At 44.1% G+C, this 24,137-nt stretch overlaps 1 protein-coding gene and 1 non-coding gene across 6 annotated transcripts in view; one reads left to right on the forward strand and one right to left on the reverse strand.

Moving 5' to 3' along the window:
* The window catches only part of SUSD4 (sushi domain containing 4), a 138,883-nt gene extending 129,095 nt beyond the window's left edge, over window positions 1–9,788 (reverse strand). For 2 of the 5 annotated variants that reach the window (XM_074385240.1, XM_010340912.3), the window contains exons 1-2: window positions 9,308–9,399; window positions 8,742–8,921 (exon numbers count right to left, since the gene is read on the reverse strand). In XM_074385240.1, the coding sequence (XP_074241341.1) occupies window positions 8,742–8,886 (145 nt within the window). In that variant the 5' untranslated portion in view covers window positions 8,887–8,921; window positions 9,308–9,399. Of the gene's footprint in view, window positions 1–8,741; window positions 8,922–9,307; window positions 9,400–9,526 lie in introns of those variants that run through there. The other 3 variants (XM_074385241.1, XM_039463471.2, XM_039463472.2) reach the window with 3 other exon arrangements.
* Window positions 9,789–13,108: 3,320 nt separating this feature from the next.
* Window positions 13,109–13,246, forward strand: LOC120361604 (U4 spliceosomal RNA). The gene has a single exon (XR_005577773.1). It is a non-coding gene; the product is annotated as a U4 spliceosomal RNA (small nuclear RNA).
* The last annotated feature ends 10,891 nt before the right edge of the window (window positions 13,247–24,137 follow it).

Here is a 24,137-nt window from a genome sequence, read left to right on the forward strand (position 1 = left end):
TTTTTTTTTTTTTTTTTTTTTTTGAGACAAGGTCTTGCTTTGTCTCCTAGGCTGGAAGGCAGTGGCTCGATTTCAGCTCACTGCATTTCTGCCTCCTGAGTAACTGGGTCTACAGAAGCCGCCACCACCACAACTGGCCAATTTTTTTTTTTTCAGACGATGTACCACTCTGTCACCCAGGCTGAAGTACAGTGGCACAATCTTGGCTCGCTGTAACCTCCACCTCCTGGGTTCAAGCGATTCTCCTGTTTCAGCTTCCCGGGTAGCTGGGATTACAGGAGTGTGGCACCATGCCTGGCTAATTTTTGTACTTTTAGTAAAGACAAGAGTTTTGCCATGTTGGCCAGGCTGCTCTCAAGTAACCCACCTGCCTAGGCCTCCCAAAGTGCTGGGATTACAGGCATGAGCCACCACACTGGGTCCATTTTCTTTCTTTCTTAAAAAGAATCTCCCTCTTACTGACTTACCCAACTCAACCACTATGTCTTCCATAAATACAATCAGACCCAAAAAATAAGGTCTTTTTATATTTTGCCACTCTGAGAAAAAAGGAATATAAAGCATGAGTGACCCTCCTTGCTCATCTCCACTTCTAAGCTGGTAATTCTGGAAGATAAAAGTCACAAATTTCAAACAAAATATGAGATAACCAAGTTACACCTTCATTTTCAAAGAACGTCACCCTTACTCATCCTCTCTTGAAATGCTCAATGGATTGGGATGATGACGAAATGATCACTGATCAGGTTTATCCAGTTCTGCAATTCCTCTCATTCCTAAGAACCCAAATCCACTCCTGGAGACTGGGTGCACACACAGAAAGGGTGATGCATCTGTCTGCCTGTTGGCCTGACCTGCTGGGGCCTGCACATGGCTCTGTTCCACAGGGGAGGTTCACCTGTAACGGCACTCCCAAGTTTACTGTCCTTTCCAAATCATGTCAAGAATTATTTTGTTTGACTTCTCCGATGTTCCCAGTTTACTTTGTTTAATATTAAGAAAGCAATTATAATACTCACAACTAAGAAGCTATTTGAGCAACTCACTTAATTATGTCTATTTGTTTTTCTTCTAGAGTGAACAGTTTCTTTTCTCTTAGGGTAGTACAGCATTCTTCTTCTGAGAGAAGAGGAAATATTGGGGCAAATTCTTTCTTAAAACACACTATCTTAAGCTCATACCATCAAACATGGCTTTCTGAATGCATGACCCTCAGATCTCATGAACTATCATGTTATTTTTACCTCAAATTTAACTTTTTTTTTTTTTTTTTGAGATGGAGTCTTGCTCTGTCACCCAAGCTGAAGGGTAGTGGCATGATCTCAGCTCACTGCAACCTCTACCTCCCAGGTTCAAGCAATTCCCTGCCTCAGCCTCTCGAGTAGCTGGGATTACTACCATAATTGGGTAATTTTTGTATTTTTAGTAAAGATGGAGTTTTACCATCTTGGCCAGACTGGTCTTGAACTCCTGACCTTGTGATCCACCCAACTCAGCCTCCCAAAGTGTTGCACTTACAGCATGAGCCACTACATCCAGCCCAAATTTAACCTTTTGGGGGGAATTTTTACACACACTCACAATCCTTAGATTTTTCTTTTTCTTTTTTTTGCAGTGACAGGGTCTTGCTCTGTTGCTCAGGCTGGAGTACAGAGGCACAATCATAGCTTACCGTAGCCTCAAATTCTTGGGCTCAAGTGACTCTCCAACTTCAGCCTCCCAAAGCGCTGGTATTACAGGCATGAGACACTGCGCCTGGCCAGATTTTGTTTTTCGTTTACCTTTTGACATATACTAACTAGATTATCATCTACATCTTACAGCTGAGAAGATAAGTTTAAAGTCTGGACCAAAATGACAAAGAGGAACGTCTTGACCAATAGAAGCTATTACTCCTAATCTGGCTTTGTCTGATATTTCTGGATCCCTGGAACAACAACCTCACTGAGGACGTCTCTTGAAATTTAAAAACAACAACAAAAGGCAGAAAGCAAAAAAAAGAGAGAGAGAAATACTCAAAATCTCTTCCTCATCTTACTAGGTTGTTAAGAAAATTAAAGGTGGTAATACAGGTAGAAACATCTTGCAAACTGTATACTTGTTAAGTGCTTGTCCAAATTACATGAAAAAGAACCATTCTCAGGAAGGTTCTCACTAAGAGGGCAACAGAGCTCAGAGAACCCTCAGAAGGGAATGGTGATGGCAGTGACAGTCACTAGCAGAAGGCCCCAGAAACCAGCCATTTGTTTACTCACCCTTGGCAGAGCAGGTAAGAGTCAGACAGACCCATTCTGACTACCTTCCTCCAACAGCCACAAAAGGACAGGCACATGGGTTTCTGTCCTCTTACCATTCACCATTCAGAGCCAAAGGTTCAGGTACTGTGGACCTCACTTTGCCTTGGGTTGTGGGATTTTGTTGTTGTTGTTGATTTGTTTGTATGTTTTCTGCTTTTTGCTCACACCACAAGAGAGTTCCCTTCTATTAGGGCAAGGGGTGTTTCAAAATATTTGGTAACTGCAGCTTATAGAAAAATCTTGAGTCAAATACAATACAAAGAAAAAATGTATTTAGGGACTGGGATTTCAAGCCCTGGCTTGCTGAAAGAAAGATTACCATTAAAAGGATAATCTGGGTCACCATGCCCCACTTGCAAGCCAGGTGACCTTGGACAAGTTGCTTAATCTTTCCACGCCTTCTTTTCTTCTTCTATAAAATAAGGATAAATAATAGTATCTATTTCATACAGCTGTGAGGGATTAAATGAGTTACTATATACAAAGTGTGAAAAACTGATTTGGTACATGATAAGTACTTTTTAACTATTATTGAAGGATTATTAGCAATTTGGAAACTTGTATCAATCACCCAGATGCTGGCCAATTTAAAATTTTGTCCTTTTTCCCAATCTTCCATGGTTAACAATAGCTGAACAGCTCATTCTTCTAAGAATGGACCAATGAATCAATAAAATACATAAGAATATACATCTATGAATCAGTCCTAGATACTATGATTGGTTTCTGTGAAGTGGGACCATATTTGTATACAAATTTGAAAGCCTATCCTTTTGCCCCTTTCTTTCACTCAAGTCAGAGGCAATGATCCCAATGATCTACTTAGACATACTGTTACTATGTGTGGTTATTTCAATTGTCAAACAGCAGATGAGCTTTCAAACCAGGGCAAGGATAAAGAGGAGCAGTCTGCAAAATCATCTTTCTCATCAGAATCGATAAATAACACTAAAATAACTAACACTAAATTTTAAATCAGATTTAAGATATGTGTGGAAAAAACTAATTTTGTGCATGCTTTTTGCTTTTAAACTTTTGAGAAGACACCAACCCTTACTTGTATGTTTTCTCAGAAGCAAGGACTGTGTCCCCTTATCTGTGTACCCCCAGGGTGTACAAGAGACACTGGAAGAAGATGGATGGATGGGTGGGAAAAAGAGAGCCGTCTTTACCCAGATTTTAGAATCCATCAAATTCCTGTAATCACAGAATCAAATATTAGTGCTATGAAAGGAACTGAGTCAAGGGGAAGTCACACCACTTGACCAAAGCCAGGTGGCAATTTAAGGACAGAGGTTGAACTTCAAGGTCTGTCCATCCTATAAAGAACGCAGAGCTCTTGTTTATACCAGAGCTTCCTATCTAAAGGCAAGCCATTAGGTCTTTTGCAAGCTTTGGAAATATGTCTCTGACACCAGGAACAGAATAATTTAGGTGCTTTTCTTCATGTATCTAACAAGAATTTATTGGAGAGAGATCTTCACCTGCATTCTTCATTACATCCAAAAATTAGAGAACCACTGATTCTCTGACTTGCCTCTTCGGGCCTGAGATGAGAGATTTGCTACTTTGTATATGAAATCCTTCTGCCTCCAAAAACTTTCACATTTCACCCACTGGATAAATGAAAAGAGTTTCCATGATGCTTAAATTATGGTAGCCTTTTGCTGAAGAAACATACGTTAGAGTTTGAGGAGATGGGACTTTGTGTACAGATTAAGTGCAGTTTGAAATTATGAATTTTAGATGTAGCACTGAATCAAAAGCTTTCACTCTATCACGTAAGAAAAGGTTTCTCAATAAAACCAAGGGCATTGACATCTACAAATCAGTAAGTCAGTCAGAAAGCATCTGTTTCTACCTGCTGGCACACAGCACAACACTACAGCAACATGAACCAAATGAGACTTCCAGGAGCTTAATTCAGCTACACTAAGACCATATCTTGGGTACAGAGAGGGCAGTTAGACTGGGGGTTTACCTGAGTCAGAGACCTTGAAACAGAGTAAGGAAGAGCCAAGCTCAGATGATTCTTTGCTCCTGCTCTCAACCCTTCTGTGGGTTCCCCACTGCCTGCTGTGCGACTTTCAGAACCCTCACTGGGGCTTCTAGGACTTTTACGATAAGGTTCTAACCTATTTTTCCTTCTACCCTACTGATGCCTTGTAAGTATACTATATTCTAGATTATACAGACCATTTTCTGCTCCCTGAAGAGTCCAGTCATGTAACCACTTCCACACCTTTGCACAAGCTATCCCTCTACCTGAGATGCACCCTCCCTCCCCACCATCCTGCCCTAAGTGCTACCTCTTCTCTAGAGCCTTTCCGGATTTTTTCCCAACCTCACAGACTACCATTAATTGGATGTAGCCCCAGCTATTATGAAACTTTTGCAGTTTTATATAAAGTAACACACTCAATAGTAATTATTTTCTAAATGGTGTGGCAGTAATATGGGAATTTTTTTTTTCTTGCTCTCAATCAAAATTAGCTGAACATCTACTGTGTGTCAGATGTTGTGCTGGGTACCTGAGACACAAAAATGAATAAAGTCAGGGTTCTTGCCTCAGTGGGCTTGTGGTCTAGTAAATGAGACAATATTATGACAGAAGGTTATAGCTAGTGTAATGGGAGCCCAGGTAAGGGAAGAACTTACTGACTAGGGACATATGAAAGAGGCTATGGCGATTTAAAAGCTGGGGATAAAGAGAAATTGGAGAAAATGTGCTCACTGGGGAAAAAAATGAAAGTAAGAGAGAGTTGTAGGTAAAAATCACATGTATGCAACAGTGCATGGCTCAGGGCAGGGGATAGGCACTCAATGTTTATTGAATGAAAGGTCTCCAAAATTATGACACTGTCTTAGCCCCCTCCTCCCTACTACTACTTACATTTACTAAGTGCCTACATGATTTCCATCCTTCACACGAAGCCCGTAAATTAAGACACCATCATCCTCATTTTATAGATGAGGAAGCTGAGGCTCCCAAGGCCCAAGACCCCAAAGCTATCAAGTGGCAGAGCCTGGTATGAGTTATTTCTAATACAGAAATGTGCTAAAGAATTCACCTTAAAGGAGTTGCTTGTTGAGCAAACTCTTGGCTCTCTTCCTTGAAGCCTGGGGGTGGGGGACACTCTGGGCATCCCTCAAAGCCCAGCAGGTCTCTGGTCAAGTGTGCTGGAGCAGAAAGGAAAGAAACAGCTGAAGCCATGCTCCATACAGATTCCACACATGCATGGTCCTGTATCTCCCCACCAACCTGATGCTAGTTGTCACACAGCATTTGGTCTCAGTAGCCCCAAATGAGGGCCCTCTTCCTTCATGACAAAAGACAAACTGGAGAGAGCCACCCAAACATCACCTCAGGACAAGTCTGGCTCATAAAAGCTTTCCTAGGGTTCAAAGGACTGAATTGGAGCTCTGGCTTTCTAAGACAAAGCATTTCATTTTTTTGATGGAGTTCTTGTTCCTACTTTTGTTTGTCTAATCATTTTCTCAATTTCTGCCTTTCTAGTTCAGGCTTTTACTTTATTTATTTATTTATTTATTTATTTTATTTTATTTATTTTTTTGAGACTGAGTTTCGCTCTTGTTGCCCAGGCAGGAGTGCAATGGCGCGATCTCGGCTCACCGCAACCTCCGCCTCCTGGGTTCAGGCAATTCTCCTGCCTCAGCGTCCTGAGTAGCTGGGATTACAGGCACGCGCCACCATGCCCAGCTAATTTTTAGTATTTTTAGTAGAGACAGGGTTTCACCATGTTGACCAGGATGGTCTCGATCTCTTGACCTCGTGATCCACCCGCCTCGGCTTCCCAAAGTGCTGGGATTACAGGCTTGAGCCACCGCGCCCGGCCAGGCTTTTACTTTAATACTCATATCGAGGACACGCCTTTTTTTCTCCCAGCTGAGATGATGATACCTTGCCATTGTGGTGTTCCTTTTCCATTGAAAGCAATCAAAAATAAAAATCCACATTTCAGAAAAATGTCTATTAAATAGACACCTTTTTGTGGATAACCGCAAAAAAAAAAAAAAAAAAAAAAAAAAAAAAAAAGCACTCTGAGGGCTGATTTTAAGCTCTGTGTATCACCTGAAGATTAGACATCAGGTGAGACTTCTGCCCCTCACAGGCCATTTGCATTTAGTAATTGAGAATGATGGCAGAAAGTCTGGAGTAGAAGCAACTTATTTTAAGGAGTGCCTTGGTCTCAAGCATTGCTAATCAAAGTTTGGTTCCTGGATCAGTGGTAACTGCTTCACCTGGGAGCTTATTAGAAATGCAGCATCTCAGGCCCCATTCCAGACCAAATGAATCAGAATCTGCCTTTTTAACAAGATCCCAGGTGATGTGTATGCACATTAGTTTTAGAAGCACGGGTCTAGAGCTAAGGTGAATTTGCTTTTATTGCCTTACCAGAGCCTCCATGTGAGTTTCTTTCCTAAGAAAGAAAATCTCTGTATAGTGAACTCCACAGGACACCCCCCACCACCCTTGCCTGCACAAACTGTTTATTCATAGAGGAACTGTGAAGTGATAAATATTCTTTCAGAAATCACACTCTCAGCCTGAAGGAGTTCAAGGTGAAAAGCTGATGGCTAGCTTTCTGCAGCATATAAGCACCTAAAAAGAAAGAGCTCTGAGACTGACAGGTGACAGGCAACGCTTACTTTCATCCTCTTCACCAAGGCTCTGAATATTTCTGCTTGGCATGATCCCCCCCTGGGAAGGCAGGGGAAGAAGACATGCCATAGGAACCTTACAGGTGACTGCCACAAGACTGAGGTGGCCATGATGTACATCGAGCTCTGAAACACTGAGGAGGACGCTCTGTAAACATGAACAAGCAGAACCAAGAGCACAAAACAAATCTCGGCTGTGCTCAGATGTCAGCCATCCAATAACAACAGTCAAGACAAATGTAAATGAACCTTGATTAACTAGTCTGTCATCTACATGGGAGAAATGGACCAAGATGGAAAATCACGTCGACCTGGTTTGAGAGAATGGGGGGCCAGAGAAGAGAGGAGGGCAGGAAATGATCCAGATGCGCCCAATACTGTTCTGCCCGTCTATTCCCACTTGCCTGTGAAGCAAAGCCGGTGTCAGCGGCAGATCACAGGCTGTGTCCTGAGCCCTGGCAAGGCCACACAGGTGCTGGCCTGGCCTCACGCTTCACCTTTTCCTCCATGAAGAGGAAGCGTGCCTCAGAGAAATCTCTATAAAAAATACAAGCACCCAAAAAGTTATTCCTTCCTAAAAATAAAAACTACTGTCCGCCCAAAGCAAGTGTTTTCGCACTAATTTTGATAGATATGCACATTGCAATAAACACTTTATGCTCTGGTCATCTTTCAGATGTCTAAGTGGAATGCCGGGTTATTGATTGCTCTGTGTTAAAGCCCAACTTGGTACATCTCTCCTCCACTTCTGCTAATTTTCACTCTTTTTTTTTTCCATTTTCACCTTCGAATTCTCTGAAACAGCAATATTTTAAAACGCTAAAATGGTTTATTTATATCAATCAATACTTGCTTTTCAACCAATTATAATTTATTTATATATTAACAGTATTTCAGCTCCTCAATGTCCACATCAGCAAGCTCGAGAACGTTTGCAATGGACAGGAATGATGGACGGCAATGAATAGTGGAGGCTGGGAGACTAGGCTCTGAAATTCAGACAGGAACTCCATCTGTCTTCTTCTATCACAACCAAAAGATCCCCCTCCCCCAGAACCAAATATGTTATAGATTAGCCGCCCACGGAGGCTGAGGCTATCCATTTTATTTCAGCTAACTTCATAGAAGAGCAACTGACTTTATTCCCCTATATCAGACCTCAATGAGCAAAGCAATCCGTCAGAAACACAGCTGAAAGAATATCTCTGCACCCCCTGCCCAGGCCCAGCATACACAGACAGGCTGCACACACAGGGAAAGGGAAAGTTAACTTTCAAATAAACCTGCCCCTCAGCCAGTCTGACCACGTTTCCAGACCCTTCACGTTCTCAAAGGTGGTTCTTACAACTCTTGCTTAAATCCAGAGGCTGAAATCTGTCCTGTCTGCTGAAGACATTGGCAAGGGTCAGAAGTCCACAAATACATCACTTCTCGCCCGCCCCTCTTTTTCTTGGCCAAAGTAGGAATAATGGGCCAGGCTTTATTGTCTTTCCTTGTGAGAAGCCAGGCCCCGAGGCTGGTGGGAAGCTCCAGACAGAATGTGGGTGTGTAAATCTGTGCGGGCTCCACAGGGGAATTTTCAGGGAACTCCAGGGGTTTTAGAGAAGGGCGGCCATAGGCTGGGACACAGGCACCCTCGCGTCGTCAGGTCCTCCTGAAGTCTGGGTGTATGGGGGAGGGGTGCAGGGCTGTCCCGGCAGCTAGGCTGTCTCTCCCCTCTGGGCCATCCCCGGGCCCTCCCGCCACAACGGGGTCACTCACCACCCGTGAGCTGTGCAGGGCCGAAGCACAGCGCCAGCTGAAACCACAGGATCACAGCCAAGAGTCTCTGAGGGGACTGAGGTTGCTGCTGCTGCTGCTGCTCTAGAAATCCATCTCCATTGCTCGGGTTCATTCCATGATACATCTTTCATCCACAGAGGGCATCCAGCTTGCAAGAGTCTGCAACCAGAAGCGGAACACCACAATAAGCCAGACTGCCCGGGCTTGGGGGCCACGCTTCCCCTCCTCCGCTCTGGGACCCGGCGCCTCGGCTTCCCAGGCTCCATCCCGGTTCCTCCCCCGCGCGGCCCCCGCCCCCTTTCCCACGGCGAGGTCCCCCGCCTTCCCCCGAGCGGGGTGCACTGAGTAACAGCCGCCGTGGGATGCTGCGCGTGCTGGGGAATGGAGGACAGGAGGGAGGGCAGAGGGTAGCGCACAGTGGCTCCACGCCGGTCCCCGGGATTCAGCGGCTGTGCCCACCACGGGAAAGTCTAAAGCCTCCCCACGTCTCGGGGCCGAGAAGACACTTTTCCCTGGGCCTATACATTTCTGTCTGGGAATCTCACAATGTGGCACCGTCTCCCCAAGCTACTTCTCTGGGTTTCCTCAGGATTGGGATAGATCCTACTGCCCCAGTCCCCAGTGAGATTTCTCTGCGCTGTCAAAAAAAAAAAAAAAAAAAAAAAAATTTTCCCTTGGGGAGCAGCACCAGGCACCAACTCCCCCTCCCCGGGCTGCGCACGCCTCCCCGGGTAGGAAGCCCCTTCCGGGGCTGTCGGTCTTACCTGTGGGTCTCATGCATGCAGCTTCCTTCCCTCCTCCGCCTCCTCCCCCCGCCAGTCTAACCCGCATCTGTGCGCGACCTCTGCTGCCGCCGCTGCGCGAGCGAGCGAGACGGAAGCTTCGGTGGCGGCGCCCGGCTCCAGCTCCCCCGCCCGCGCGCTCCCTCCCCAGGCGCCCCCGAGCGGGCGGGTGCGGGGGGAGGACGGGAGCCCGGCCGCGCGCCCCCGCGGAGGCGCCCGCGCGCCCGATACCTGAACTTGCGAGCGCGCGGCGGCGGCGACGCGGAGAGAGGGAGGGGGCGGGGACGGGGCGAGGTGGGGGGGCGGGGACGGGGCGAGGGGCGCGCGGGCGCGCGGGCGCGCGAGCCCGCGCCTCTGCCAACCCAGCCGGCGCCGCGGCTGGGCCGGGGACTGGCGAGGGCGGGGACGGGGACGGGTCCCGCCGCCGCCGCCGCGACCAATGGGAAGCCCGCGCGCCTGCACCTGTCTGGGCGCGAGGCGCCGGCGGCCGCTCTCGCACACGCACGCAGCTCAGTCGCCCCTTCCCCGGCGCTGGACTGCGGCCCAAGCCCGGGCTGCGCGCCTGCCCCAGTGCCCGCCCCGGCCTCCGCGCGGCCTCCCGTGCCCCCAGCCCGCGGCGCGGCCCGGTGCGGGAGAGCGCTCCGCCCTAGAACTGCCGCCGCGGTGGTGGCTCCAGACCAGGGGCGAGTGCGCGGCCGGCTGCTCCGCACCCCAGAACGCTCGCCGCAGACCCGGTTAACTTGAACATCGCCAATTGCTAAAGTCTCTTAATTTCCCACGTTAATCCCTCCTCGCCCCCACCTCCGCCGAGGCTCTGCCTGTCCTCGGGAGCCGGAAGGACGACCTGAAGCAGCTGAGAGGCACTCTCCCGCTCCTCAGCACCCTTGGTATTTTCCCTGTGCCAGCCGCAGGCGTTGTGAGTGAGGACCCCTATCCGGTCTTGGAGACGCGCGGGCCCCTTGGAGCCTCGGCCTGGGAGACGCTCCCCTGGGCCGGGAGGCGGGGGTGGCGGGTGCTCCGTGACACGCAGAAGGTTGGGTATCTGGAGGAGGGGAGGCTTCCGGGGTCGTAGATAGGAAGCCAAGGGGGTCGGGGTGATTGCCCTCCCAGCCCCAAGCGGAGTTCGCCTGGTCGTGCCCTCTCTCTGCGCCGATTCTGGTATCCGAGCTCAGCCCGCAGCGGGTGCAGCTCTCACTCGCCGCCTGCTCTGACCGCCCGCGGTCGGTTTCAAGATTGGGAAGCCCACATTCCAGCCACAGTGATTAAGAGGTGTCAGCTAATGAGGTGGTGTCCACCGGCCGCACTATAGAGCCAGTGACACTCCATGATTCTGTAGCAATTTGTGGATATGAAAACCATGTTTCTGATACAGCTACCAAATCATCCCTTGCTTCTATCGACTTTCCCAGCATCTCACATACCGATGGTAGTTGGGAAATTACAGCTTTTACTGTGTCAACTCTTACTCGGAGTAATTTTAACAAATTCTTTCAGGATAGATTAGCTTTTAGTAGATAAGTCAAGTTCCATTATTTTGGGGTGTGTATGTGTGTGTGAAATTGAGATGGCACCTTTGCATAAAATAAACAAGATTTTGACCAGCACAAGTTCAGTTCTGCTGCAGGTTATACTTCGGGACCCCAAAAATCTTAGTAGGGAAACTTCCACCTTCCTGAGATCCTGGGACTGTCCTCTACAGTTTGAATATTTATTCCATTTTATTTCTTAGTAAATTTTCTAAGTCTTTTTAAATATCCACGAAATCCACAATGATCAGAAATATTTGTTGATCATGCACATGTTCTTACAATCACAAGTGATATATCCAAGTGCTGTTGAAATCTGTTCTTTGGCTGGAGTACAATCTATTTTTACAGAGAATGTTGGGACTGAAAGGAACATTCAAGTTTATCTGATCCAAATGTGGGATCTATGCTTGAGTCTCCTCTCTGACAGTTCTAATAAGTGGTCTTTCAGCCCCCATTGAATACTCATCAAGGTAGCCTGTTTATATTTGCCAACAGGTCTCTTAGAAAAACCTTTCTTACATTGAAATCTACTCCCCTGAAACCTTTACCCACTGATTCTGGCTCTCCCCTGTGAGCCCACGCAGCTAAATCGAATTCCTCTTTCTTAAGAGAGCATTTCATGGCTTTAAAGATGGCTTCATGTTCCCTTGAGTCTTCCCTTCTCTGGGTCACACTTAGCCATTTCCTTCGGTGCGACAATTCCCAGACTTTTGCCAGCCTGTGGCCTTTCTCTGACCCAGTTTTTCAGTGGCTATCCACCCCCAACAATCAGTTTATTTTCAGAAAGGGGCCCTACTCTGTGGTTCTCACCAGTACAGGCCAGGACTGTCACTTTCTGTATTTTAAACAACTTGCTTCTATTAATTAAACTGAAGAAGACAAGCATTTGGAGGGCAACCACACATAACATATTGCTATTATGATTACATATGTTATTATTAATCGTTTTATACATTATCCCATGTATTATTTTTGTAGGGCAGCCATAACAAAATACCACAGACTGGGAGGCATAAACAACAGATATTTATTTTCTCATGGTCCTGGAGGCTAGAGGTTCAAGATCAAGGTGCCAGCAGGTTGGTTCCTTCTGATGTCCCTGTACATTGCTGGTAGACAACCATCTTCTCCCTGTGTGATCACGTGGTCTTTCCTATGCTGTATCTGTGTCCTCGTCTCCTCTTTCTATAAAGACATCAGTCATACTCCATTAGGGAACACCCCGACAACCCCCTTCTAACTTCATTGCCTCGTTAAAGACCCTGTCTCCAAATATGTTCATATTCTGAAGTAATGGGGGTTAGGACTTTATGAATTTTGGGGGGGACACAGTTGAGCCTGTAACATCTCACAACAAAAAATACAATATATTTTATAAAGTGTAAAATATAAAACAAAAACACTCATCATGGGTGAGGATGGTGAAGACAAAAGAGGTCAGTCCATTTTTTGGAGATGACCCAGCTAATAGTGAAAGCCTCAGACTTGAAGTTAAGGCAGTTCAACTTCTTCCTAAGTTTTTCTGCCATTCCACAGCTATTTCTTTGAATACCTTCTACCTAAGGGAGTTTACAAAATAAATTACCCTGAATTTATTTTGTTACATGTTTTTCTCAAGAAGGGGGAGGAAATGAGAGTAGATGGAAGGTAGAAGAGAATATGGTTTACTTCCTCTTAAGTTGGGGGCAGGTACGGAAACATGACTTTATCTCTCTTCCTCTCTCAACTCCAGAACCAATGCCAGTGGGGACAGGAACTAAAGCAAAGGCTCAGAGTCCTCCCAAACACAAGAGAGCACCAGGGGCTTTTTTCTTAGAGACGGCACTCCTCCTCTGATGACATGCCTTCTCTCTACCCTCCATGCATGAAGTTCCCTGTGTTCACTCTTCTCTCCTCATGGCATGGATTATGATTTCATTTTTGGTGTCCAATAATGGTTCACTCGCTGTATATTTGTTGAGTACTTACTATGAACTGGACACTCTTCTGGGTGCTGGGAACGCAACAGTGAACAAGGACAAAAGCCCCTGCCTTCAGCTTTGTGCAGTAGCAGTATCACAGCCAGTGAAGTTTATCTGAGGTGATTATTGCTAATTGAAAAATCCTGCCTTCCAGTAACTATTCTAGTTAAGGAAGACAGATGAGAAGAAAAGAAGGAAAACATTTTATATGTTAGATGGTGTTAAGTGCTAAGCAGAATAATAAATGTGGGAAGAGGTAAAGGAAAAATGTAGGTTACAGTATGGGCTAAGTTGTAACAAAGTGTTCCACAAATGTAGAACTTAAATAGAAGTTTATTTCTCATATATGTAAATTTCTTGCCCTTTGAGGTAAGGGGCATGGTAAGATGTCTGGGGCATCTCTGCTCCAGAGTCATTCAGGGACCTAGGTTCCTTCTCTTATTACTCTGTTATCCCCTGAGGTAAGATCTTCATTTGCATCACTGAAGCTGGATTACTGGCATGTCTGGGGTCTAGCCCAAAGGAAAGCTGTTGAGGGGGGTGCGGTGCAGGGAGAAAGAGAAGAAAAGTCTAAGGCAACAGTTTTCTTTCAGGCAAATGAGGAAGAAGTTATACAAAGTAGTTCTCTCTCATAGCATTACTGAGAACCTAGTCACATGGTCATACCTAGCAGCAAGGGAAGCTGAGAAATGTGCTCTTTGTGGGGCAGCCTGGTGACCAGAAATAAGAGAATGGATTGGAGGGGACATGGGAAATTGGCAGTCTATGGCACTTTCTGTGTGAAGATAGAGATGGTGACTTAGTTTTCTTAATTGATATTCAAAGGGAAAGAAATCATTCCCACCAATCTCTTCCTGACACTGAAAACCAAACTGGAGCCAGTTGTTCTTCTCTTCTGGGTTTCCTCAATCCTGCACATCCAGAAATGCACAAAACCAGTCACAAACCCTTTAATGAGCCCAGAACATACCAGAACATGAGTCTAGAATTGTACCAAATGCTGCGTTTGAGTGCAAATCTAGAATTTTCAAAGTATCTGATTTATCCATTGCCTCTACCTTGGAGAGACTGCACACTCAGCAAGGAGACAAACTTCAGGGGCTGGAGAAGGAACAGGATAAATAAGCTCATTCAATCACACTCCCATCCATTCTTCCTTCCATTCAAAGTGCGCTTACTGTGTACCCAGCATATTGCAGTCATTGTGCCAGATATGGAGGATACAAAAACAAAAACACAGTCCTTACCTTTAACGAGTTTATAATCTATGGTGAGAGTTGGAAGACAAACCTGCAATTATAGTGTCATGGGGTAATTGCTGTGACTGAAAAGTACATAGAGATGGTGGCAGGAAAGGGGTCCAGGAAAAGTGACCTCACATGTCATATGAGTAGCGGAGTTGTGTATGTGTATAGCAGAAATGAAGGGGAAAGGACATAAAGTGAGTTTTCTAAGCAGAAGGAACAGCTTATGCAAAGGTCAGGAGGGAAGGGTGGGGACAGAGACCAAGGTTAGAATTTAGAATGCAAGTTAGGAAATGCCAAGAGATAAAACTTCTGAGAAGCACTCAGACTATATCAAGAAGGGCTTACAAAGTCATGCAGAAAAGTGTAACTTTTGTCAGCAAATGGAGAAGACCATGGAGGAGTGGGAAGAAACTGGAGAGGAGAACCAGAAAGGGACATGAAAGGTGCTCAACATCATTAATTAATTGTAGTATGCCAATTAAAACAAGAGACACTGTTGTTACCCATCAGTTGGATTACAAATACTATAAGCTTGATAATATCAGATGTTTGGTGATAATGCAGGGAAAAGGAAGTTGCAATATTCTGCTGATAGGAGTGAAAATCACTGAATATTGACAGTGTCTTTTATTTTCTGTATGTTGATGCTTTGACATTTAGGACCTTGGTGATCCTGAAGGGGCTGCCTTTCCCCGAATTAGACAATTCCTAGAGATAGATAGTAAACCAGAGATCACACACCCTTCACCCTCCTCTATGAGCTGTCATACTCAGGCCACTATTCTGCCCTCGTCACCCCAGGTCCAGGTACCAGACAACTAGGCACAGCCCCTATGCCCCAGAGGCCACTGAAACCATTCAAACTAGCCCATCTTAAGTCTGTTTACACTGCCTTACTGTTCTTCCCAGGAGAGTGCAATAAAGGCTGTTGTCCATGTTCCCCCACCCCACCCCGCACTTGCACTCCCTCTGTCCCTACACCTACCTGGTGCTTCCTCATGTGGCCCTGCACTGTATGCCATGCCACTCCCTCTAGGTATCTCTGACTCTAAAAACTTTTTCCTTCATGACACTCATTTCTATGTCTGTATGTCTTAACATACCTGATTAAAACAAATCCCAGGCACTTTTAGAACAGGCCATCACTAGCAAGGAGGGGAAAGTGACCCTGCAATTGCACTGTTCAGCATCTACCCCTAAAGAAACCCTGATGCATTCACCTGGATACTTCATCTACTAAACAGAGGAGGTGCCAGTGCTTACTTCACACAAAGATTGAGGGGATTACATGACATCATTCCTTAAGAGCACCTGAAGACCACCTAGCACATAGTTAAGTGCTCAGAAAAGTAGGTCCAAAGATAGTCACTGCAGATACTTTTCTAACAGTGGAAAATTGGAAACAACCTGAATGATGGAATGGCTAAATTAATTGTGGTCTAGTCATACTAAGGAACACTGTGTTGCCGTTAGGAATAAATTAGATTTCCACCTAAGAACAGGAGAGCTCCGTGTAACATTGTTGCTGAGCAAAAGAAGCAAATTATGGAACAAAATGTACAGCAAGATACAATTTATGGAAAGGCTATACCATAGATTTTCTATGGATTTATATGAACACAAAAGAAGTTCTGAAATGATTCACAGCAGTGGGGTTACATCCAGGTTAGTGTGAGCAGATTGAATTGTTTGGGAGGGGTAGTCAAAAGTAGTTTAGTTTTATTGCTATGACTTCTATTTTATTATCTGGAGGGTGATGAGGAGATTGTAGAATACTGTGGTAATTAGGGACTAATTTGAAATGCACAAGAGTCAAGAAAAAAGGTAAACAAGGAGGGTAGAAAGTGGGAATGAACTTGGTGCCTAATGAGATGGAGTTAGCTTTGAGAATGCCATGAAAAGAGAAATCATATGATCTGTCTCATAAGGAGACAGAGTTACAACACCGTGGCTTTCTACCTGGGTTCCTGAATGGCCGCTGTACCCCAACTCCCAAACCCCCAATTCGTGCCCTCCGTCATCACCCTGGACTGTGCTATGAGAAAGACACTTCTGTTATGTTGAGTCACTGCATGTTTTGCCTTACCTGGTATGGCAGTTTAACCCACCCTGATATCACAGGAAGCCAACAAGTCACTGCTAAGGATACCGCGTGGGATGAGGAAGCTTCCAGGGAGGGACGGGGGCTCCTATCCCACCTCCTATGAGGAGGGGACTAACTGAAGGAGTTCCCTTGGAAGAGGAAGGGAGGGATGTGCAATAACGTTAACTGCTAAACTAGTTTGTCATTTTGTTAGAGATTAACCTTGAGCTTCCCTCCAGTTTCCCCTCCTCACAGGAGGTGGGATAGGAGCCCCAGCCCCTCCCTGGGAGCGTCCTCATCCCACGCTGTATCCTTAGCAGCCAGTTGGTTGTTTCCCATGATAATTAGGGTGGGTTAAACCGCCACAACAGGTAAGGCAAAACATGGAGTGACTCCAACACAATAGGAGAGTCTAGGGTGATGGTGGAGGGTCACGAATGAGGGAGTTGGGGATGAGTGGAGTTGGGGTATAGTGGTCATTCAGGAACCCAGGGAGAAAGCAACTTTGTTGTATTCAACACATGGTTTCCAAGAGTTTCTGGTCTTTGCCATTTCGGCTGTTTTACAAGATTTTAAGATGGCTGGACACACCACAATAGCATTTGAATAGATGAAAGGCAGAATTCTGTGTTACTTACAGCTCCAAACAAGAAAAAGTCTGCCACACAGGCTACACACGGATTGTGTCAAGGCTATTTGAGCCAGCTTATGTATGGCAAGGGGAATGTCATTAGCTAGGTTTTGTGGACTCCCTGTGGACTGTCTGATTTCAGTAATTTGAGTAATTTCAGGGGGCTGTGGAACATAGTGGTTATCCCCAGTGTCTGGTACCTGGTCCTGGGGCAACTAGGGCAGTGTCCCCATAAGAGTGCCCAAAAAGGGAATGGGATGAGTGACTAGGGTTGTGGACGAAATCAGCTTATCAAAAAGCAGAACTGACCAGGCTTAAGCCAGGGCCTTAAAACTTGGGTCAAGACAGTATTATATTTATACAATATGTATAAATATATGTGTATATATATGTTATATATATTACAGTATATATAAGTAAATATTTTATATCACAGTATAATTATATATAATATGTAACATAATCATGTTACTGTATAACTGCATATAATTATATAAATATAATTTTATAATTCTATGTAATTATAAAATATATAATATATAACATTTTTATATAATTTTGTATATTATATATTATATAATTTTAAACAAAAAATTATATATTTATATAATTTTACATATACATAATATATTATGTGATGTATATTATATATCATATAAATATCTATTATACATAAATATTTATATAATTAGATATAATACATATAATTAGATATGTAATGTATTATTATATACATATAATTATTTTTCTTACATCAACCCACAGGGAAGAAAAGATAAGGCATATACAGGCCAGGCCCCAAAGTGGCCCACATCTATTCTGCCCTCATTCCATTGACTATAATGAGGTCACATGGCCAATTAGTCATATGGTCTCATGTAAGTACAAAAAGACCTGGGAAATGTCATCCCAGAGACAGCTGCTCCTAAGGTTGAAGGGAAGCTCGAATTTCACTGGGCAACTAGCCAACTCTACCAAGACTGTAAATTAATCTACACTCATATATTTATTTGCTTTTTTTTTCTTGCTTTGTTCATATTTGTTTCACCTGTTTACATGGAAAGCTCCTTTAGGGCAAGGACTATGAGATGCTCTCTTGCTATTGATGCTTTCCCCAGCAATTAATTCTGTATCCAGTGGGGTTCTTAATGGATAAGCTTCTCATTAAACAAGCCCCAAGTAATTTCAATATGCAAAGGTAGCTGCCACTTCAGAGTCGGCGTAAATATCTGATACTTAGAATATGATTTCAGCTGGTTAAATTTATATCACTGGGGTAAAAAACAGCAACAGAAATATTCTCTGGGCCTTTCACTTTTTTATTTAATTCTGAATTGGATAAAATATTTTCGATAACTTTAAGCTTTGGCCACTGTGTAGCAATATTTGGCTTTTGGATTAAATCAGGCAAATATTGCTAATGAGATGGTGCAACGTCGTCATCAGCAATTGTCATATTTTTCATTTCAGCTGACTGCCAGGTAAAGGTAAACCAGTGCTTTAAAAAAATACTTTCAGTAGCTAATTACATTTTAAAATGTTATTTTCCTGATCTTTCTCTTTCATCTCATTTTATGTCACTGTGCCTACATTTTCTATCACACTGCCTTTCTTTTTTTTTTTTTTTTTTTTTTTTTTTTTTGCTTCTTAGACTCTTACCCTTAAAAACATTATCAGCTTGGCACGGACATTTTCTTCAGGAAGGTTAATACTTAATGACACCAAGGAAAGGGGTGAGAAGAAAACAAACCTGAGCTCTGAAATTACTCTTACTCAACTTTCATCCAGAATTTATTGAGTGCCTAAAATATGCTGAACATAATGCAAATCCATAAAAATGCAAATAGACATCATCTCGGCCTTAGAGACGCTCACAGTCATAAACCCAGGCCTATGTTTCTTTTATATACATTTTTAAAATTCAGCCACCTATTCATTCAACAAATATGTATTGAGTTCCACTATGTGCCAGGCACTATTCTGCGTGCTAGAAATATACAACTAAACAAAGCAAAGATTCCTGTCCTCCTAGAGCTTATATACAAGTGGAGAGAGATAGGCAATAATTTATCTCCACTTCCTTACATCTCCAACCCAGAAGTGATTTGTCCTCAGTCATGCCAGCCATACTTCATGTGCTCAGTAACTACCTGTGGGCTCCATATTGGATAGCAAAGATATAGAGCATTTCCCTTATCTCAGAAAGTTCCGTGGGATAGCATTGCCCTAGAGCTACACTGTAAGGGTCATGGGAGATAGAAGTCACTTGAGCATAGTTGTACAGAGAGAGAGAGAAGAAAAGAAAGAGGAGTCAAAATAAGAAATGCAGGAGACAGCAAGAGCCTGGGGAGGATGGAGGGACAGAATCAGAGTAGGCGGAGTGGGCTTTGGCAAGAGACAGGATCAGTTTCCACCCTGTGTCATAAAGGAGGAGAAAACAGATGAAGACCCGGAGGAAGGGGAGGTTGAAGTTTGCTTTGATGACCTTGATCTTGTTTAAAATTTAAGGGCTGGGAACAGGAGCAAAGAGTGAGTGGGCGAAGGTGTGGTCAGGGGCTTGAGTCAGATAGAAAAGATTAGAAATCATCACTGCACTAGGTGCACATATACAGATAGAGGCACTGACGCCTACCACTGACCAGCTCAGCAGTGCTTAGACACTGTGAATTTTTATTTTTCATGTACTGATTTTTTTAAGACAGAGTCTCACTCTGTCACTTAGGCTAGAGTGCAGTGGTGTAATCTCAGCTCACCTTCCATCTCCCGGGTTCAAGCAACTCTCCTGCCTCAGCCTCCTGAATACCTGGGATTACAGGTGCCCGCCACAATGCCCGGGTAATTTTTGTGTCTTTAGTAGAGATAGGGTTTCACCATGTTGGCCAGGCTGTTCTCGACCTCCTGACCTCAAGTGATCATCCCTCCCACCTCGGCCTCCCAAAGTGCTGGGATTACAGGCATAAGCCACCGCACCCAGCCTTTAGACTGTGAATTTTTAGTGCAGTCCATCATTTATTTCATTCATTCAACAAATATTTATCAAGTTACTGAGTGGGGGTGAAAAATGCAGGTGAGATCCTTTCTCTCATGGAACTTACTGGAGGATGACTTGGTGAATCAAATCTTCACAGAACTCTCAAGTGTAGGCCCGCAGTGAACACACCCACCAAGTAGAGAAGGTGCTACTCTAAAGGAGCTATGAGAGTGTAGAGGATTTCATCTGATTAGGAATGGCTTTCCCCGAACCAAGACTTCAAGAAGGAACCCCATTCCATGCAAAGGGGAGAAGAGTTAATGACTCTCCCCAGGGGTATGGCCGTGCAGAGACCCAGGTAGGTGGACAAAGGTGCTTTTAAAAGGTTCTTATGGACAGAACTGGTTGCTGAATGCACAGACAGGGCCACCCACGGTTGTTGAATTCTACTCCAGCCCCATGTGTGGGTGGCTTTGAGTGAAAAGAACACTATGAATTGCCCACTGAAAATTCTTTCATAGTATAATAAATCTACTGGATGCAGAGGCTAGAATTTAAGTGGGCTGAGGGTACCCTCCCCTGCTGATAGCATCAGCAAAGGATTCACAATGCACAACATATTACAATATATGCACAGTCAGCAGTCACGGCAAACCATCCATCACCGGACTTCTATTACAGCACTATCTTTCCTCACTTCTATCTTTCTGAAAAACAAATTTCCTTAAAGGTTGAAAATGTCATGCTCAATTTTAGCAAAAACAGAAAAATTTTTAAAAATGAAACTTTGAAAGTCTCACACATTTTTTTAAAGTTTCAACAAAGCACATGTAATCACAAACAACAATGTCATGCCTATGTGGTGCTAAGGATGAAGGAACTCCAAACTGGATATGTTATTAAGTGAGGCTATTTCTGCAAGTTTCCAGTGGGTCAAAGTCTTCCTGTGTTTTAACATTGCAAACTATTTGTAATAACATTTCAAAAATCAGCGCTGTTTTGTATTTCTGTGTCACTGTTGAGTGATCCAGTAACTGCAGCTCAGTCCTGTTATCTCCCTGTGGAACTGAACTCACTGTCAATGCTAAGCATACTTATTTTGAGTTCTTCTCTTCATAAGAATTGGTTAATTATCATCTCCTGCTTTTAATTGCATGAAGGTTACAAATGTGAAAAACATTAAAATCCTAAGATGCAGCAAAACTAGAAGTGTTTAAAATCCTCTCTGCTCTCCAGTCTACACGTGATTTTTCTCTGGCTATAATTATGCAGTCCTACCACAGAAGGCCATCCGATGTGAGGTTGGGTGAGGGCCCAGGGTCTGATCCTGACTCCACTGCCGACTAGTTTCATGATCTTGAGCAATTCTCTCTCTGTGACTCAGGAAAGAACAGTTCCTACTTCGCATAGTTGTGGTAGGGTTTGCACATAAAGCACTTAGAGCAGTGCTCTAACACCCGCTCAATATGTATCTGCTATCAGTTATACATATAACCTCTCATACACATGCAATATTTGCATTGTGGGTAAGTGATTGTTTCCATGGTAACAACTTTCCTATTTCTAGGCCCTTATCCCACTATTTTCTTTTTTTAAAAAAGAAGTTGATAGGCTACAATTTTCATTCTTAGCACCACATTAACATAAGTTTTTCATTTATTGCCCTGGGTGTTTGCATACTTTTGTTTTTTAACTGTTCTGTGGGTCTGATGTTTTTAACTAGCCATATCTCCTAGGTTCATGTAGAGAGTGGCCCTGTACTGTATTCTCAGATACTGTTACTTAGGGGCATCTGTTTTCCTGTGTAGTGAGGAAAAAGTGGAGGTGGGGCATAAAGTAACAGAAATCCTTTGAAATTGTACTGCAAAACTGATTTTTGAAAATTAGTAATTGCTGGGTGCTGTGGCTGATGCTTGTAATCTAAGCACTTTGGGAGGCTGAGGCAGGTGGATCACTTGAGTCTGAGAGTTTGAGAGCAATCTGGACAACATGGCGAAACCCTATCTATACAAAAAATGCAACAGTCAGCCAGGCATGGTGATGCATGCCTGTAGTCCCAGCACTCAAGAGGCTGAGGTGGAAGAATAGCTTGAGACTGGGAAGTCAAAGCTGCAGTGAGCTGAGATCGCACCACTGCACACCTGCCTGGTGACAGAGCATCTCAAAAAGAGAGAGAGAGGAAGAAAACTTGGCCAAGTGTGGTGGCTCATGCCTGTAATTCTCAGCACTTTGGGAGGTTGAGGCAGGCAGATCACATTATGTCAGGAGTTTGAGACCAGCCTGGCCAACATGGTGAAACCCCGTCTCTACTAAAAATACAAAAAATTACTCAGGCATGGTGGTGCACGCCTGTAGTCCCAACTACTTGGAAGGCTGAAGCAGGAGAATCACTTGAACCTGGGAGGCGGAAGCTGCAGTAAGCTGAGATTGTGCCACTGCACTCCCATCTGGGTGACAGAGTGAGACTCCATCTCAGAAAGAAAAAATAAAGAAAGAAAATTGATAATTTACTCTTATCATCCAGCCATTAAGAAGAAAAAAAAAAGTCCCACACAAATATTATTTTCTTAGAAAAGGTGGTTTCAAAGCAATACATTTATATAGAATAAAAATTACCTGAATGTTAAAAAGCTTTCACTTACAACATGAATATTGGAGAACCTCAATTAGTCTACAGCAGCTCCAAAGGAAATATACTATGTTATCTATTGTATATGCACATGTGCAGTTTTTATTAGTAGCCACTTTAAGTAACAGGAAACATAAAATTTCAATAATACATTTAATCTAGTCTAATGGGTTCAAAATACTATCATCTCAACATATAACCAATATAAAACAATATTGAGTTATTTTACATTTTTTATACTGCTCTTTAGATCCGGTGTGTATTTTATATTTGCAGCACACATCAATTCAAATTATTCATGCTCAAGGGCACATGCCATGCCGTATTATACAGTAGCTGTAGCTTTTTCCTCCCATTTGACCCATCCAAGAATTAGGTGCTCTGCCAAGAGATCAAATTTGAAGTCAACACAACAGCTAACAATGTGTTCTGAGGAAGGGCATGAAACACATCTCCGTTCCACAGATGAATTTGAATTCTGGGGTCAGAGCACACATTTTGCCATATTTTCCAAGTCTCCAACAAATTAGGAAGCCCAGGTCTTTATTTGGCAGAAGGCCCACATTCTAAGGCATCCAGCAAAAAACACTGAAGATTTTTTTCTGCCAAATAAAAATGATAGGTCTTAGTATCAAGGGAAGGCTTGGCCATGTAGCACTTGCAAAACATCTCTTTCATCTGCCTCAGGAAAGAGCTGACTATACCTTCCAGCCTGGGATTCTCCGAGGGGGATCTATAAGATGTTACAGATGCAGGTGAGGAGGATTTTCTTGGCTCTGTGACAATGTGCTAAGGCTTGGTGCTTCCCCACTAGGCCCCTGAAAGGAAAATATTTGTCTTTCAAGTTTTGTAGGTTTGCTCCAGACATTCTATTTGCTGTTCTGTGTGGGGTTCACTTGTTATTACAACTTCTTTTACCTGATTTACAAGATTTCTGTCTTCAAGGTCACCTAGACTGGAGATGTGCTATCACTGCCACTTGGATTAGAAACTCTCCTTCTCCATATCAAAGCATCCCCATGACATGAACCCTCAAACTCTGGCCTGTTCCTTGAATCCATCCCATCCTGTTCCCTGGCCATTGTCCTGGTTTATATTTCCTTGCTGCCTGCCCAGACTGCTGAACCAGCCTACTAACTTATCATCTACACTGCTGCCAGAGTGAGATTTGTAAAATATAGATGCCATTGGGTTACTTTCCTGGTTTCAAGACTTTTATTGACTCCCCGCTGTGATCCTATATAGTCGATGTATGAGCCCTTTCTCCAGGACTGAAACAGAAGAACCCCAATTTCTTTCAGTGAGGTGTTATAAGGAGCCTCAAGATATAAAACAGATAAAGTCTAAGGTGCTCTGGGTAAAGCAAGGACAGAGGCCTCAGAGCCTGCCCTGAAGTCCTCCAGTCCTGCCCCTCTGGGTTCAAGGCAGCTCTGAGGAACCCTGGAGCTCTTCTGGACACAGTTGGGATGCTGCTGCCCAATGGGAGGATGTCTATGCTTCTTGACTTGGCATAGCAGGCCCTACAGAATATGCCCCAGCCCA

This window comes from Saimiri boliviensis, chromosome 14 (assembly GCF_048565385.1).
Source record: "Saimiri boliviensis isolate mSaiBol1 chromosome 14, mSaiBol1.pri, whole genome shotgun sequence".
Taxonomy (NCBI): domain Eukaryota; kingdom Metazoa; phylum Chordata; class Mammalia; order Primates; family Cebidae; genus Saimiri; species Saimiri boliviensis.